The 13813-nt window shown below is 34.0% G+C and overlaps 1 protein-coding gene across 1 annotated transcript; it reads left to right on the top strand.

Annotated features, from left to right (window-relative positions):
- The first annotated feature begins 7109 nt into the window (after positions 1 to 7109).
- LOC142523274 (BAG family molecular chaperone regulator 5, mitochondrial-like) lies at positions 7110 to 9004 on the top strand. The gene is made up of 2 exons (XM_075627011.1): positions 7110 to 7503; positions 8431 to 9004. Exons 1-2 carry the CDS (start codon positions 7216 to 7218, stop codon positions 8773 to 8775), a joined length of 633 nt encoding a protein of 210 aa, XP_075483126.1. The 5' UTR covers positions 7110 to 7215; the 3' UTR covers positions 8776 to 9004.
- The last annotated feature ends 4809 nt before the right edge of the window (positions 9005 to 13813 follow it).

Below are 13813 nucleotides of genomic sequence, written 5' to 3'. Positions count from 1 at the left end.
GTATCATAACCATGGGAATATATATCATTAAAACTCAACAAATTTCTTTTCGATTGTGGTGAATATAAAGCATCATAGATCAAAAATTTTGTACCATTAGGTAACAAAAATTGTGCTTTACCACATCCTTTAATCAAATCTACAGGACCTGATATTGTATTCATCGTTGTTTTTGTTGGTTTTAGTTCCAAGAAATATCTTTTATCTCGGAGGATAGTGTGCGTTGTACCACTATCGGGTATGCAAACTTCAGCTTTGCTCATAGCATTTTTCATATTTGAACTTCAAAAAAAATATGCAATGAAATAAAATTACTGACAATACATATGTAAATATAACACATATCATAATTGTACAATAAAACATTATTATATGAATAAATTATTGTACATTTATATTCTACCATTATATTGTTCATTTTCAGAGAAATCATTGATAAAATCTGTAGCATCAATATTGTTCATTTCTATCCCACCAACATATTGTTCATTTCCAGATAAATCATTCATAAAATCAGCAGCATCAAAATGAGTTGAATCACTCAAACGGTCACTTCGTTCAGTGAAGTTGGTCTCTTTTTCTTTCCCCTTTATCGATTCTTTATAGAGCTTGCAAAGATGCTCAGGGGCTCAACAAATACGAGACCAATGTCCTGGAGTGCCGCATCTGAAACAAGAACTTTCAAATCTTTTCGAGTGATTCGAGTGATTTTCATTAACACTCATGTTCTCATGATGCCTTTTCTGTGGATGGTTCGTGACGCCCTTTTGAGATGAGTTATAAAAATAACTATCTCTATTGTTTTCAAAACCACGGCCTCGACCACGACCACGACCAATTCCATGTCCACGTCCACGACCACGACCTCGACCTCGACCAAAACCTTGTCTCTGGATTTGATTTTGGTTTCCAGGTTTAAATTCATTTTTACTCACAGCATTTACTTCTGGAAATACTGTTGATCCAGTGGGTCGGGACTGATGATTTCTCATTAATAGCTCATTGTTCTTTTCCGCCACAAGAAGACAGGCGATGAGTTCAGAATATCTCGCAAATCCACGCACTCTATATTGTTGCTGTAAAGTTATATTTGATGCGTGAAACGTGGAAAATATTTTTTCAAGCATGTCCGATTCTGTAACCTCATGTCCACAAAATTTTAGCTGCGAGATTATTCGATACATCGCTGAATTATAATCACGGACATTCTTAAAATCTTGGAATCTTAACATATTCCATTCGTCACGGGCGGTCGGAAGTATAACTTCCCTTATATGTTCAAATCTTTCTTTCAATCCTTTCCACAGAGCCATGAGATCTTTTTCGATGAGATATTCACATTTTAAACCTTCATCGAGATGTTGACGCAAAAATATTATAGCTTTTGCTTTTTCTTGTGATGAAGATATACCATTTTCTTTAATGGTCTCGCTTAGACCCAATGACTCAAGATGCATTTCTATATCGAGAGTCCATGGCATATAATTTTTTTCCGTGATGTCGAGCGCAACAAATTCGAGCTTTGTAAAATTTGACATGGTGGTACTAAAAAATTACGATGCATTTTATTAGTTAATGGAATATTGCAATACAAAGTAATGGATAAACAACAAGTACAAGCATTTGTAAAAATAAAGAAAACACACGAGGAAGATATTCTCCGATAAATAAAAAACTCGTGAGTATGATAACCAAAATAATTAAAAATAACCTTGAGAAAGCCATCTTCTTTTTTCTTCGAAAATTTGATGAAGAATAATTTTTAAAGAATAGGAGAAAGTTGGAGCGATTGAAAGAGTTTGTGAGATCATATTTATAGGGCAAAAACTAGCCATTTTGTTACCGTTTATGACCGTTGGTGTAAAAAAAAATAAATGTATATATTTGTATAATTTTATGGTAATAATATGGTGTATATAATATTAGTCATGTTTAAATAATTATGTATATCATATCACATTATTATAATGAAGTGTCATAAGTTATTTTGTTTAAAAACCTTATAGGCTTTTATACTTGTCGTATCCCTTACCGAGAGTGTGGGATGTCGTCTTAACATCCTCCCAGGATTTATAACAAGTTTTTGAAAAATTTATTTTTATTATTTCTAATAATAACATTATATTATATATTAAATATATACACAATAAATAAATAACAGTAAAATAAATATTATTACTTTTGTTACCTTTTTCTTCTGTTTGGAGCTTGGAAAAGTATGGAGGATTTTTAGAGCTTCGTGCTGATAACGTGTTGTGAAAGAGTAAAAATTTATGGTAAAAAGTAAAAATCTCAAACTCTCAAAATTTACCAAACTACACACTTTATAATATTTTTCTCTCTACTCAATTGTATCAAATCTTTACAAATGGAGACCTATTTATAGGATTTCTTTGGAAAACAATCCAAAAACAATTTCATCATTACATACATCATCACACACTAATTTTCAATATTCAACACCTAATTTTACCTAATTTTCAACATTCAACATTATAATTTTCAACACAAATAATTTTCATATTTTCAACAACTATTGCATTTTTTATGCTGTATAATTTGTTTAAAGTATTTCTCAGTTATATACTATAAGACCGAACATTTTTCGTTTTATCAAATAATTATAACTGATAGTAATTATGTAACTCAAATCTTTTAAATTATACAATAGTCTTTGGAGTAGAAACGATTTGTTTAGCTTTACATCTGCCCCAGATTATCATTTCTACTACATCAGTGTGATACAAAATCACAAATAAAATAGATTCATAGGTTTGATATCTTGTCTAAAACTCATGGATAAAAGAAATATTCGATCACATAGAGTCGACGCTCGACCAAGCAAAAGAATTATTGTACCCAACAATATATAGCTCAGTAATTGCACTTATTGCATTCAACGAGAATCGAACACATGACATTTACTCTAATACTAATTGTAACATCGATTGCTTGTTATTTTACGGAAAATTATAACAGGTGATAATAACGTAACTCAAATATTTTAAATCCTGGATATGAGGACTGTGCTTGGATCAATAAATTTGAGATGATTAATCTAAACTACTAATCTCAAATTCTTTGTCATGTTTGAATAACTAGATTGAAGTGAAAATTCTAAATCACTCAATATCAAGTTATACATGTAATTTGAAATTTATCCATCAAGTCATTTATCAAATCAAACTTCTCCTTCTAAGTTAAATCCATCAATCTTAATAAAATCTAAGAGAACAATTAAATTCTCTATGGCTGATTTCATTTCTCTGTCATCAAGATTCTTTTAGGAATATTATATAATTGAAAAATGAAAACTTTGAGACACTCTGCAGTCCTAAACCTATAAATTAAACTTTTTGTGGGGCTTACTATTCCACGTCATCACCGCAACAAAAGTTAAAAAAGCTCAATTTCTATAAAGACTCTCCCAGCTGATAAAAATTTATGTGAGACAGTTTCATGGATCGTATTTTATGATATATATATATATATATATCTTATTTAGATCATCCATGAAAAAATATTACTTTTTATGCTAAGAGTATTACTTTTTATTGTGAATATCGGTAGGGTTGATTCGTCACACAGAAAAAGATTCGTGAGACCGTCTCACAAGAGACCTACTTCTCCCAACAATCATAAGCTCACGGAACAAATATTTTGTCAAACTCCACCAATTAATATATCATTCCAAAACAAAAAAGTCATTTAAAAAAAAATTAAAAATCAAAGTGGCCGATAGCCACGGTGCGTGGGCTCGCGCTCACGTGCACGTGGACGCCCGGACAAAGGGTCGGACGGGGAGGATCGTGCATCGATCACACCCTCTGTCCGGGAAGATCTTCAAATTTTCTTAAAAAAATCACAAAGCCAGCGTTCCGATCCACAACGCTGGGGTGCTGGTTTTGAAAACCCTACTTTTTGAGTTTCAAAACCCAGCGTTGTGGATATCTTGACATCTCAATATTTTGAAAGTTAGTTAATGTAATACTTAATGATTATATTGAAGTTTTGTTGAATTTGTTCGGCCAATTCCAAAAATGGTCAATGTTTTAACTTAAATAAATGATTGCATACACGTTTATAATGTGTATATATGACAAAAAATTTGACATTTACTATATATTCTATAAATATAATAGATTAAAGAAGAATAATTTATTATGTCTATAATATTTAGTAACTTAAAACTTAAATTTGATAATATCATGTCCATTATTAATGGATATGATTATTTAAAAATATGAAAAAAAAATACATGAAAAATATCAATCAGTTACTATTTTTATGACATGAGAATTTATAACCGTTATTATTCGATGTGTACCGAGTAAATAATTGTGTTAACGTGATAGCCTGCAAAACCATGCTAACCATATAAACTACACTGAGTAAGTTATGTGCGACATACTCGTCCGAGAATATGTTGGTTGGGAGAATCAAACTGTTGACGGTTGGTATAAGTGTCACTTAAATCACCAACTCGAACATTCCTTCCTAAATTAATTAGTTACTCTTGACCTCTTGTATACGTGCACGTATGTGTGTGATATATTCACAATATATAAGACATGTAATCTTTTAACTAACCAATATTCTACACTAATAGTTTATATTTAACTTTTTTTTTTTTGAAACTTTTAAAATTCCATCTCAAAATTTTTTTTATCAGAAAAGTACAACAAATATAATTTCTTTCCATCTTATAAAAATTGAAAGTCGAAACTTGTTATAACTAAACGACACTTTTGCATCCTTATGAATTGTTGAAGTTCAAATGTCGAACGTATATTCCAAACTCATGTATAGATCAATTCCATGCAATAATTAACAGAAAAATAGGTCCATCCGAACACTATGCCACGCAAATCAAAGGAAGAGACAAGAACTAATCCATCAATAGCCAATAATAAAAAGCCTATTTTTCATCGAATCCATCGTCAAATTCTGCATTATTATAACCCTCTCCTACGCCACTTTTTCAAGGTATTTCCCATGTCAAACATTCGTTGCCAATGAAATTTTTTACGCCATTTGATTATTTTGATCAAAGCTCAAATGGGTCAAAATATCTGCTGCTTACGGCCCCCAAAGAAACGGACCCAAAAACCCTCATCAGGAGCTAATGATAGAGAAGCAACAAACCCAACTGCAGCCATTGTTAATGTCGAAAGAATTACAACATTAGGAGAAATGATTTCTAATTCTCCAATATTGGATAGTCACATCTGGTGCCAGAATAATGTCCAGAGAGCTGAAACGATGAAGAGGGTCTTGTACCAAACTTCTCCGGATTTCAACAACGTCTTTTACACGCCGAGAATCAGTTTTTCTTCGGGGAGATTGGAGAAGATCGAGGAATTAGTATCTGGAGACGAAGAGGAAGCTAAAGAATTGTGTAGGATGAGTCCAAAGAGCAGAAGCGGGAAAGAGAAGGTGACGAAGAAGGTGACGTTTATACTGCCTGATGAAGCGCCGGCGGCTGATCATGTTGTCGTACTTTACTCTCCCATTCGATCGGGTGTAATGATTTGTTAAAACAATTTTAAATTTGAGCAGGTCTCTTGTGAAACGGGTCAATCATACCGATATTCACAATAAAAAGTAATACTCTTAATATAAAAAGTAATATTTTTTCATAGATGACCTAAATAAGAAATCCGTCTTACAAAATACTACCCGTGACACCGTTTCACATAAGTTTTTGCTTTTAAATTTTGTGTTCTCATTTTTTTTTTACTTTTATGACATAATATTTGGATTTCGAGAATTTGATTTGAGATAATTTAAAATATTTCGAAAATTATATAATTATACAAATTTAAATACTGGATGGAAGTAACCATGACAACGAGACGAGTTTGAAGTAAATTTAGCGAAATTCAAGAGCCATTCCATACAAAATACAGATTAGATTATATATGTTTTCAATTTTAATAACTACACAATAAAAAAAACTAAAAATTAACACATTCACCGAAATTAGAACATTCATTATTCAACATAATAGAAATATCAATAAAGTGTTATTATAAATATCGTGACATGTTTATTTAAACTTGTCACTTTCCAAAATCCACTTTTAAAACAGGATTAAACCTGTCTCGCAATCCATGTAATCGGATTTAGGCCATCCTAGACATGTTAGATCCTAAACATGATGGATTTAATGTTTAATGATATATCATTAAAGAAACGTGGTTTTTTCTTGGTGTTCGTGTGGAAAAACATGTGTGACATTTGTTCTTAAAATCATTTTCACGCACATATTATATTTATTGAGAAGAAGAAGGTAATTTAGTACATATTTTGGATCCTTGACCAAATGTATCTTTTGGCAAAAAAATAATATAGTGAAATTCGTTTTTTTATAGATTATATTCATACGTACTTACTTGATTCATGCTTTTTCAGAATTACTTATTTTTTTGTTAATTGTGATTTTTTTTCGTCCTCATGTAGTATTTATTGAAAATAGTTTTTTTTTTTTCAAAATTTGTTTAATTTTGATTGTATTTGGTCATGTTTTTAAATTTTAATTTTGATATACTATATTTTAATTCTCAATTATTTTGATTTAATTATCGATATGACACAACTTATCAGGTCACATAATAATTGAACTGAAGTAGTCAAAAATTAAAAGTTAATATATCAAAATTAAAAGTTGAAAATTTAACTGATCAATACCCAGAATTGGGAAAAAAATCATTCGCTAACATTTAATTATTTTGCCAAAAACTTATGTGAGACGGTGAATCGTATTTTGTGAGACAGATATCTTATTTGGGTCATCCATGAAAAAGTATTATTTTTTATGCTGAGAGTATTATTTTTTATTGTGAATATCGATATGGTTGACCCGTCTCACAGATAAAGATTCGTGAGACCGTCTCACAAGAGACGTAGTCAATTATTTTTTATATTTCTTGGTCTGAATTAGAAAGATTTTTTATATATCACTCTCTACTTCTTTTCGTTGACCTATCAATATAAATTATCAATAATTTATAAAATATAATTTATTATATGGTATCGTTTTAAAATAATATATTATATAAATATGATAAATTAATACAGATAACCAAGTAATAAAGATACGTATCCTAGGCTCCTCCCAAGATAATCGGCGTCACTTGCGAGACCCGACTTCACTTTACTCCTGCTGTAATCAGCTTTCCCTTTACATCTCTCTAAGCGCATTGTGTCGGTAAAATGAAGTCCTCCAGGCGGCCGTGGTTCTTCTCTTCCAGCACTGCCACAGCCACCGTCTGCTCTTTCAATGACCATTCTGCCCCCGAATCCGATCCAATCCAAACACAGCCTGCATCAGAACCCATTCCTGTTACTGTTCATATTCCCCTGCAATCCCCTTTACCAGAATCCTCCGCTGCTGTTAGGATACAGTCAGCCTACCGATCTCACATGGTGCGCACCCTTGTCAGGAAGATCGCCGCCGTCGATTCTGAAGCTAAATACTGGCAGAGAATCATCCAACGCCAGGCATTAATTCTGATTTTTCACTCGTTACTCGTACTTTGTACTTCTGATTACGCTTCATTTTCTTTCTTTTCTACATATCATATTAGTTTTTCGATTACGTAGCATAGGACCGATGTTAATGATCACCGAAAATTAACGATTGTGGAAGATATGAAGTTCGGTGAATTTTCTAGTGTTTTCACTAATATTTAAACTAATGAAATATCTAAAGGTAAATTCTGGTGAGGTTATCTAAATTAAAATGGCAGGAAACAATTTTTTTTTCTCAGGTTGATTGTCTCTGTGATGTGAACTCCAGATTTTGTAGAGGGAAGACACGGTGCTGCTAACTGATTAGTCAGTTTCCCGAAATTGATTAAAAACAAAACAAGTTTAATTCGTAAAATTAAATATAAAGGCGTCCTGAAAATGTTTTTCCATAGAATTTTATGTTTGGTTGTGTGCTCAGCTGCTATAATTGATGTATCCAATCGCAGTGGACCAAAAATTCATGCTTATCCCCGTTGGATTACTTGTTCGCAAGGAGATTACTTCAGGAAAAGTATTTCTATGCCCTTCAAGATAGATCTTTTATCGGAAGTCAAAATATTTATGAACATGTTGTGGCATTTTGATCTAATCTTTTTGCTATTGCCTCTTTTAACATTTGTTGACGTGTGATTAATCAATTTCTTTAGCATTCATGCAAGTAATTGATGATGTTTTGATGTTTCCTGCTGTATTTTATTACAAGGGAGCTCATCGGGTGCCATATCGCTAACTTTAGCTTTGTTGCTAAGTGTAGTACCAAGATAATTGAAACTATGCGTGAGGCAATGGATTAATGGAACAAAAGAATTTTAATTTGAAAATTTAACATTAGCCTCGTTCATAATGCTATACTGATCTTCAGTATCCTTCTAAATGTATCTTAGCTGTTCATGGCAGGACACAGTTGATTCTGTGCGTACCAGTGAGAGGGAGAGGATCAAGATTAACGAAGCCCTGATGGGCTTGTTATTCAGTCTTGATTCGGTGCCTGGGATTGATCCCAATGTACGGGAGCTGAGGAGACATGTGAGCCGAAGGATTGTGGGGCTGCAAGAGATACTTGATGCTGTAACGGACTCTAGAGTTGAGAATTGGGTTGGATATTCGATGGATTGGGACAACATGTTAGTGGGGATTGAGAAAGAGATCTGCAAAGAAAAAGGCGGTGGGAATGAAATGGAGAGGTTTTGTGCCGAGCATTTGGGCTTGCGGTGTCTTGAGAGGTTTCTTAGTGACCACTGACCAATGATCTTAAACATAATTATACTTGAGTTTTATATGTCTCTTTATTTGTTTGTAAATCTATATGCTGAGAGCTCTCACGTGTTTGTTATTTCTTAAGAATCACGTCTTGTTTTTCTTGTCCATACGTAAATGATATACAATGTAACAGAAACAGAAGATGTGTAAGATCATCTTTGGGTTATGTATGAGATATAAGACTTGGCTAAAGATGTTCCGTTTTCTGTCATTTCTTCTCCACTTGGATCCTCTTATACATTTTGTTTGCTTTATTAGTCCTATATGAAACATGCTAATGAATTATTTAGTATAAAAAGATTCACCATGCTAGAGTAACTATGGCTTTCTGATCTCGAACAGAGAAGGGTCTAAGGTCTCGTTCTTTTCTGTCCTTAACGTGACGAGTATCCAGTTTGAAACCCTTGAATGTTCCGAATTTGAAACAAATCAACAATATGTTGGAATGATTATATGAAAATCTGAAAACAAAGGGAGGCTAAAGACGAAATTTGCACAAAGGAAGGACAAAATAGGACAAATAAGCTGTAACAACTGAATATTTTAGTTTTAGATTTCCAGCGAACAAACGGCAATACCCTGCCCTGTCAGCGCCGCTCCAGGCCAATGAACGAAGGGTCTTCAATAGCCAAAGAAGGGGATTCTTACCGAGCTTGCAAGCACAATTTTTTAACCATCTTCCATGGACTCTTTTTGGAGAGAAAAAAGATTATACCCAGCCCTTGGCATCTTCACCATTCTGGGCTTTTTGTATATCAACTCCAATGGTCACCTCAATTTTGCGTTACCTGTTACAGTATGGAACCTGCCCAAAATGGGTTTTGTGGGAGTCCACCATACCAGATTTGTGCTCCTCAAGCAGGAGATTCCAGGATCACCAGCGGCGGGGAAAGATTTGTGTGTGAATGGGTGGAATTCCTATTGGTTTCTGAAGGAAAGCGCGTGGGGACAATCGAGATATAGGGTCTCTGAGATGCTCAAAAGAGGGGTTGACATGGAGTTGAGTGTTTGCAAGACTTGGGCTTTCAGTGATGGTTCTGGCCCCGATGTTCTTCAAATTGAGCCAGGTCTCTTCAATGAAAGGGTTTTCAAGGTTCTTGCTACTTCATCTGGGATCTTTTGAAGTTCTAAGTCAATGTGCTTGTGGATTTTGTCCGATGGCTTTGAGTTGTCGTGTTTCGATGTTTCTTGATTGTATTTCAGGCGTTGGACTATGTATTGGCCGAAGCAAGGAGACATAGAATAAGATTAATCCTCGGTCTTGTAAATAATATGAATGCTTTTGGTGGAAAAGCGCAGTACGTAAAATGGGCGGAGGAAGCTGGAACCAACGTTTCTTCTTTAAGAGATGCATTTTTCTCCGACAGAACCATAAAAGGTTATTACAAGGCTTATGTTAAGGTTCACGAACCTTGATTTGGAGGACATTGTTTTGATGCTTGAACCTTTTCACAATGTAACTGTTTGGTGATTATTGCAGGCTATTTTAACTAGTTGGGTCATTGTAAACTTCACGCTTCATTACTGGACGTGATGATATAATAGTAGTCCCACATCGGTTGAATAAAATACTCGAGAGATCATATATGGACTTGAACTATCTTCTTTTTGAGCTAGTTTTTGGGGTGATTTAGGTCCAAGTCTCAATATTAATATAATTTCAAAATAATATCTAGAAAAATTCCTTTGAAATAAGCAAAAGCGATCTTTTTTTTTTGGGATGGAGTTCGGCCATCCATGATTTTAATAGAAACTTGGAGTTGCACACTTCCTACCGGCTCGAATATTGGACTTTCTGAGACATACTTGTGAGCTAACTTTCGGAGTGAAGTTGAACTCAAGTCCATGATTTTAATAGAAACTTTGAATTGTGCACTTTCTATTAGCTTGATTATTGGACTTTCCGAGACATGCCTGTTGGACGGCAATTAATTTACGATATAGAATATCTAAGTTACACCATAGTATTAGCTTGAATGTTGGGCCTTAATTTGAGACGTGCCTATTGGGTAGTGGCAATTGCCCCTTCTATCGTGTTTGTTTATGTGGTATTTAGACTAATTTGCTATATAGAATATTTGAGTTGCACGCCTCCGATGAGCATGAATTTTGGTACATCATCGTCACATGCTTTATTTCCTTGAGCTGCAGGAGCATTTGTTAGGAGTGGATTACTCTTCCTAACTAATGTGGCTAACTATATATTACAGCGATTGCAGCATGATGTTTTGGTGGTTCACATTTACTATCTAACTGTATGTTTTGATACAATGGCAAAAGCTTGATCTATATTTGTGCTCGTAGCAAATTGAGTCTCTGACTTTTGCATAAACTTGGCAGAATTAGTTGCAAATGGACTGCCTTGCTAATTGATGTCCGTGTACGTTATGTTCCAGGATCCCAGAGGCAAACTTAGAAGCAAAAGTAAAATACCTTTCGAAGTGTGCCGATGCTCATATAATTGATAGCCAGAACGTGTTCAAGAAGCCTGTTCTTTTCACAGAAGTGGGATGGGATCTCCGTTTACCCTCAAGACAGACAGGAGGATTAAATGACAGATATGTTATTCTGAAGACGGATTTCGACAGAATCTACGAGTCTGCAACGAGAAGGGAAGCTGGCTCAGAAGTTCTAATATGGCAGTTGTCGACTGAAGGGGTTGAAGAATATAGTGACGAATTCTCCTTCGTGGCCTGCTTCGTGGCCTGGGAATACCCATCTACGTATAAATTAATCTTGGAGCAGGACGGACCTATGCTTGGTCCGGCTGTAGCCCAGCCCATTTTTTTTACAAGGATTTATATAGATTCAAGGCAATTTTAATTAACTTTTTTTTTTGGTAAATATATACATAGATTTAAGCAAAGTCTGATTTTTTTAAAAAATATTACGAGATTCAATGTGTCCATAATATCAAATTCTTTGTACCAGATACAGAAAAGCTAAAGTTATCGACCACTTCATTTTTTAATTCTCCCACGTTACACATTAGTATCTCCACGAGTGCAAGCCATTTATTTTTTAAAATTTTTTAAGTATTGCTTTTTATGTGGTTACATGTTAATTTAAATCATATATAAATTTTGAAAAATGATATTGATTAAACTTTTTTTTTTTTTTGAAAAGTAACTCCCCTAGTTTCAAATATTACTGCAGGGGGTTAACAAACGGGACAATTTCATCATAAAGATCCTTGTTTTAGCTAGATGCCCGTTTTCTGAGTCCTTGAACCTTTTGTTCTACACGAATTAAGAGTAAATTTACAGAAAGGTCATTCAATCATTTTATTTCAGTTTAAGAAATTCTGAAGACAGTAACGGTGTTTGAATTGGAGTTGGAAGCAGGCCAAACCCCTCCAGAAACTTGTCTCATTTCCAAACAAGCGAGTTTTCTGTTTCATTCTTTAGTAGATTGATCCTGCTGCATTTTGTATCCGTTAAAACCAGTTATATAAATTAGAATAACAATTGATTTTTGTCATTTTACTTCAAAATGTTACGATTTTTATGGAAAAGATCTCTACAAGAATAATTTAGACATTATACAAATACAATTCTTTGGAATAATTTATATCCATTCATGTTTTTGTTTTTGAGGAATAAATATTTCATGTTTGTTATCTCTGCCGATACATTAACACAATTTCATAGTTAGATTCGATGACTAAATTAAAATTCCAAGATTCATGGCCAGAGTTCTTCAACACGGAAAAATTTACAACAAGATCGCATTATTTTTAAGCCGAAACAGAGCAGATACATTTACACTGTAACAAACACTTCTTGCAGTCAGCCAGCCGCGGATACCCACTGTCGCAATCGCATTTCTTGATGCATTTGGAACTTGATGCGCCGCACCACAGGCACCGGGCCATGCACTGCATCATAGTAGCGCACCGGGGGCAGACGTATTTCATCTGATTCGAGATGCACTTCTCGCAGTCGCCGCCATTAGAGGAACAAGAACCGAGACAAGGAGAAGACATTTCCCACAGTATCAGCATTGTTGCAAGCAAAATCGTCGTTTTTGACACCTTATATTTCTCCCCCATTTCCGCAAATTGGAGGTGTTTCTCTTTATTTTGCTCTTGTGTCCGGTTAGCTCCTGGAGAGTTGTTATATAAGAAACTATGTGTCTTGTTTTTACACTATGCGGCAGACTTTGGAGTCCGTGTATTTACTGGTTTTTTGTGGACATTCAATTGTGTATTAACTGTTTTTTGTGGACATTCAAATTTCAATTTCTCCTTCGGGTCTGAAATGTAAGCAGTGTCTTGGATTGCTCAACATTTATGCTTCCTTGGATTTTTTGTATGGTAATTGGATAGAATTTCAAATTATTAAGTACTCCAAATTATGGTTTGATGTGTGAGACAATGTACGTGAATAATATATAATAAGAGTGATAAAAAATAAAAATAAAGAAAAAAATGTATATAATATGATAAAGTGTATGATGTTTGGTATGATATTAAAATGCGGTTATTGAAATAGGACTAGGGTCATCAAGGAACATAACCTCCAAATCAACCAAATCACGTCGATTCTCTATTGACAATGTAAGCAAACAGTCACACGATTAGAAGATGACTTTAGCTATGTTAGAACGTATATTTTAAACGTCATACGACCTTTGAATCAACATATAACAACTTTACATTATCTTTGGCGAAATGCAAATGTCGTTGTATATTCACTTGCATCTTTTGCTATATTGCCTAATAGAATTAATGACTAAGAGTAGCATTATAATAGAGTTTAAGATCTCAAAGCACAACCCAGTTTTGACAACTCTAAGGAAACAAAATGTTAGAACAAACTTTTAGGCTTCCACGAGATGGGAAGAATTAGGGGTGAGAAAAAATACCGAATTTTTGGTATACCGAGATCATTGTTCGAAAAAATGATGAATTTACCGAATTTTCGGTATACCGAAGATTTCGGTACGGTACGCTATGGTACGGTAACAATACCAAATTTTTCGATACGATAACGGTATGCAATTTGAAAATTTCGGTATA

This window comes from Primulina tabacum, chromosome 13 (genome assembly GCF_025594145.1).
Source record: "Primulina tabacum isolate GXHZ01 chromosome 13, ASM2559414v2, whole genome shotgun sequence".
Lineage (NCBI taxonomy): Eukaryota > Viridiplantae > Streptophyta > Magnoliopsida > Lamiales > Gesneriaceae > Primulina > Primulina tabacum.
Note: the sequence above shows the minus strand (reverse complement) of the source record. Positions and strands in the feature narration are given on the sequence as shown.

Coding starts and splice junctions, on each gene's coding strand:
- LOC142523274 (XM_075627011.1), top strand. CDS start 7,216: ATGAAGTCCTCCAGGCGGCCGTGGTTCTTCTCTTCCAGCACTGCCACA. Junction 7,504..8,430: donor AGAGAATCATCCAACGCCAG/GCATTAATTCTG, acceptor TGTTCATGGCAG/GACACAGTTGATTCTGTGCG.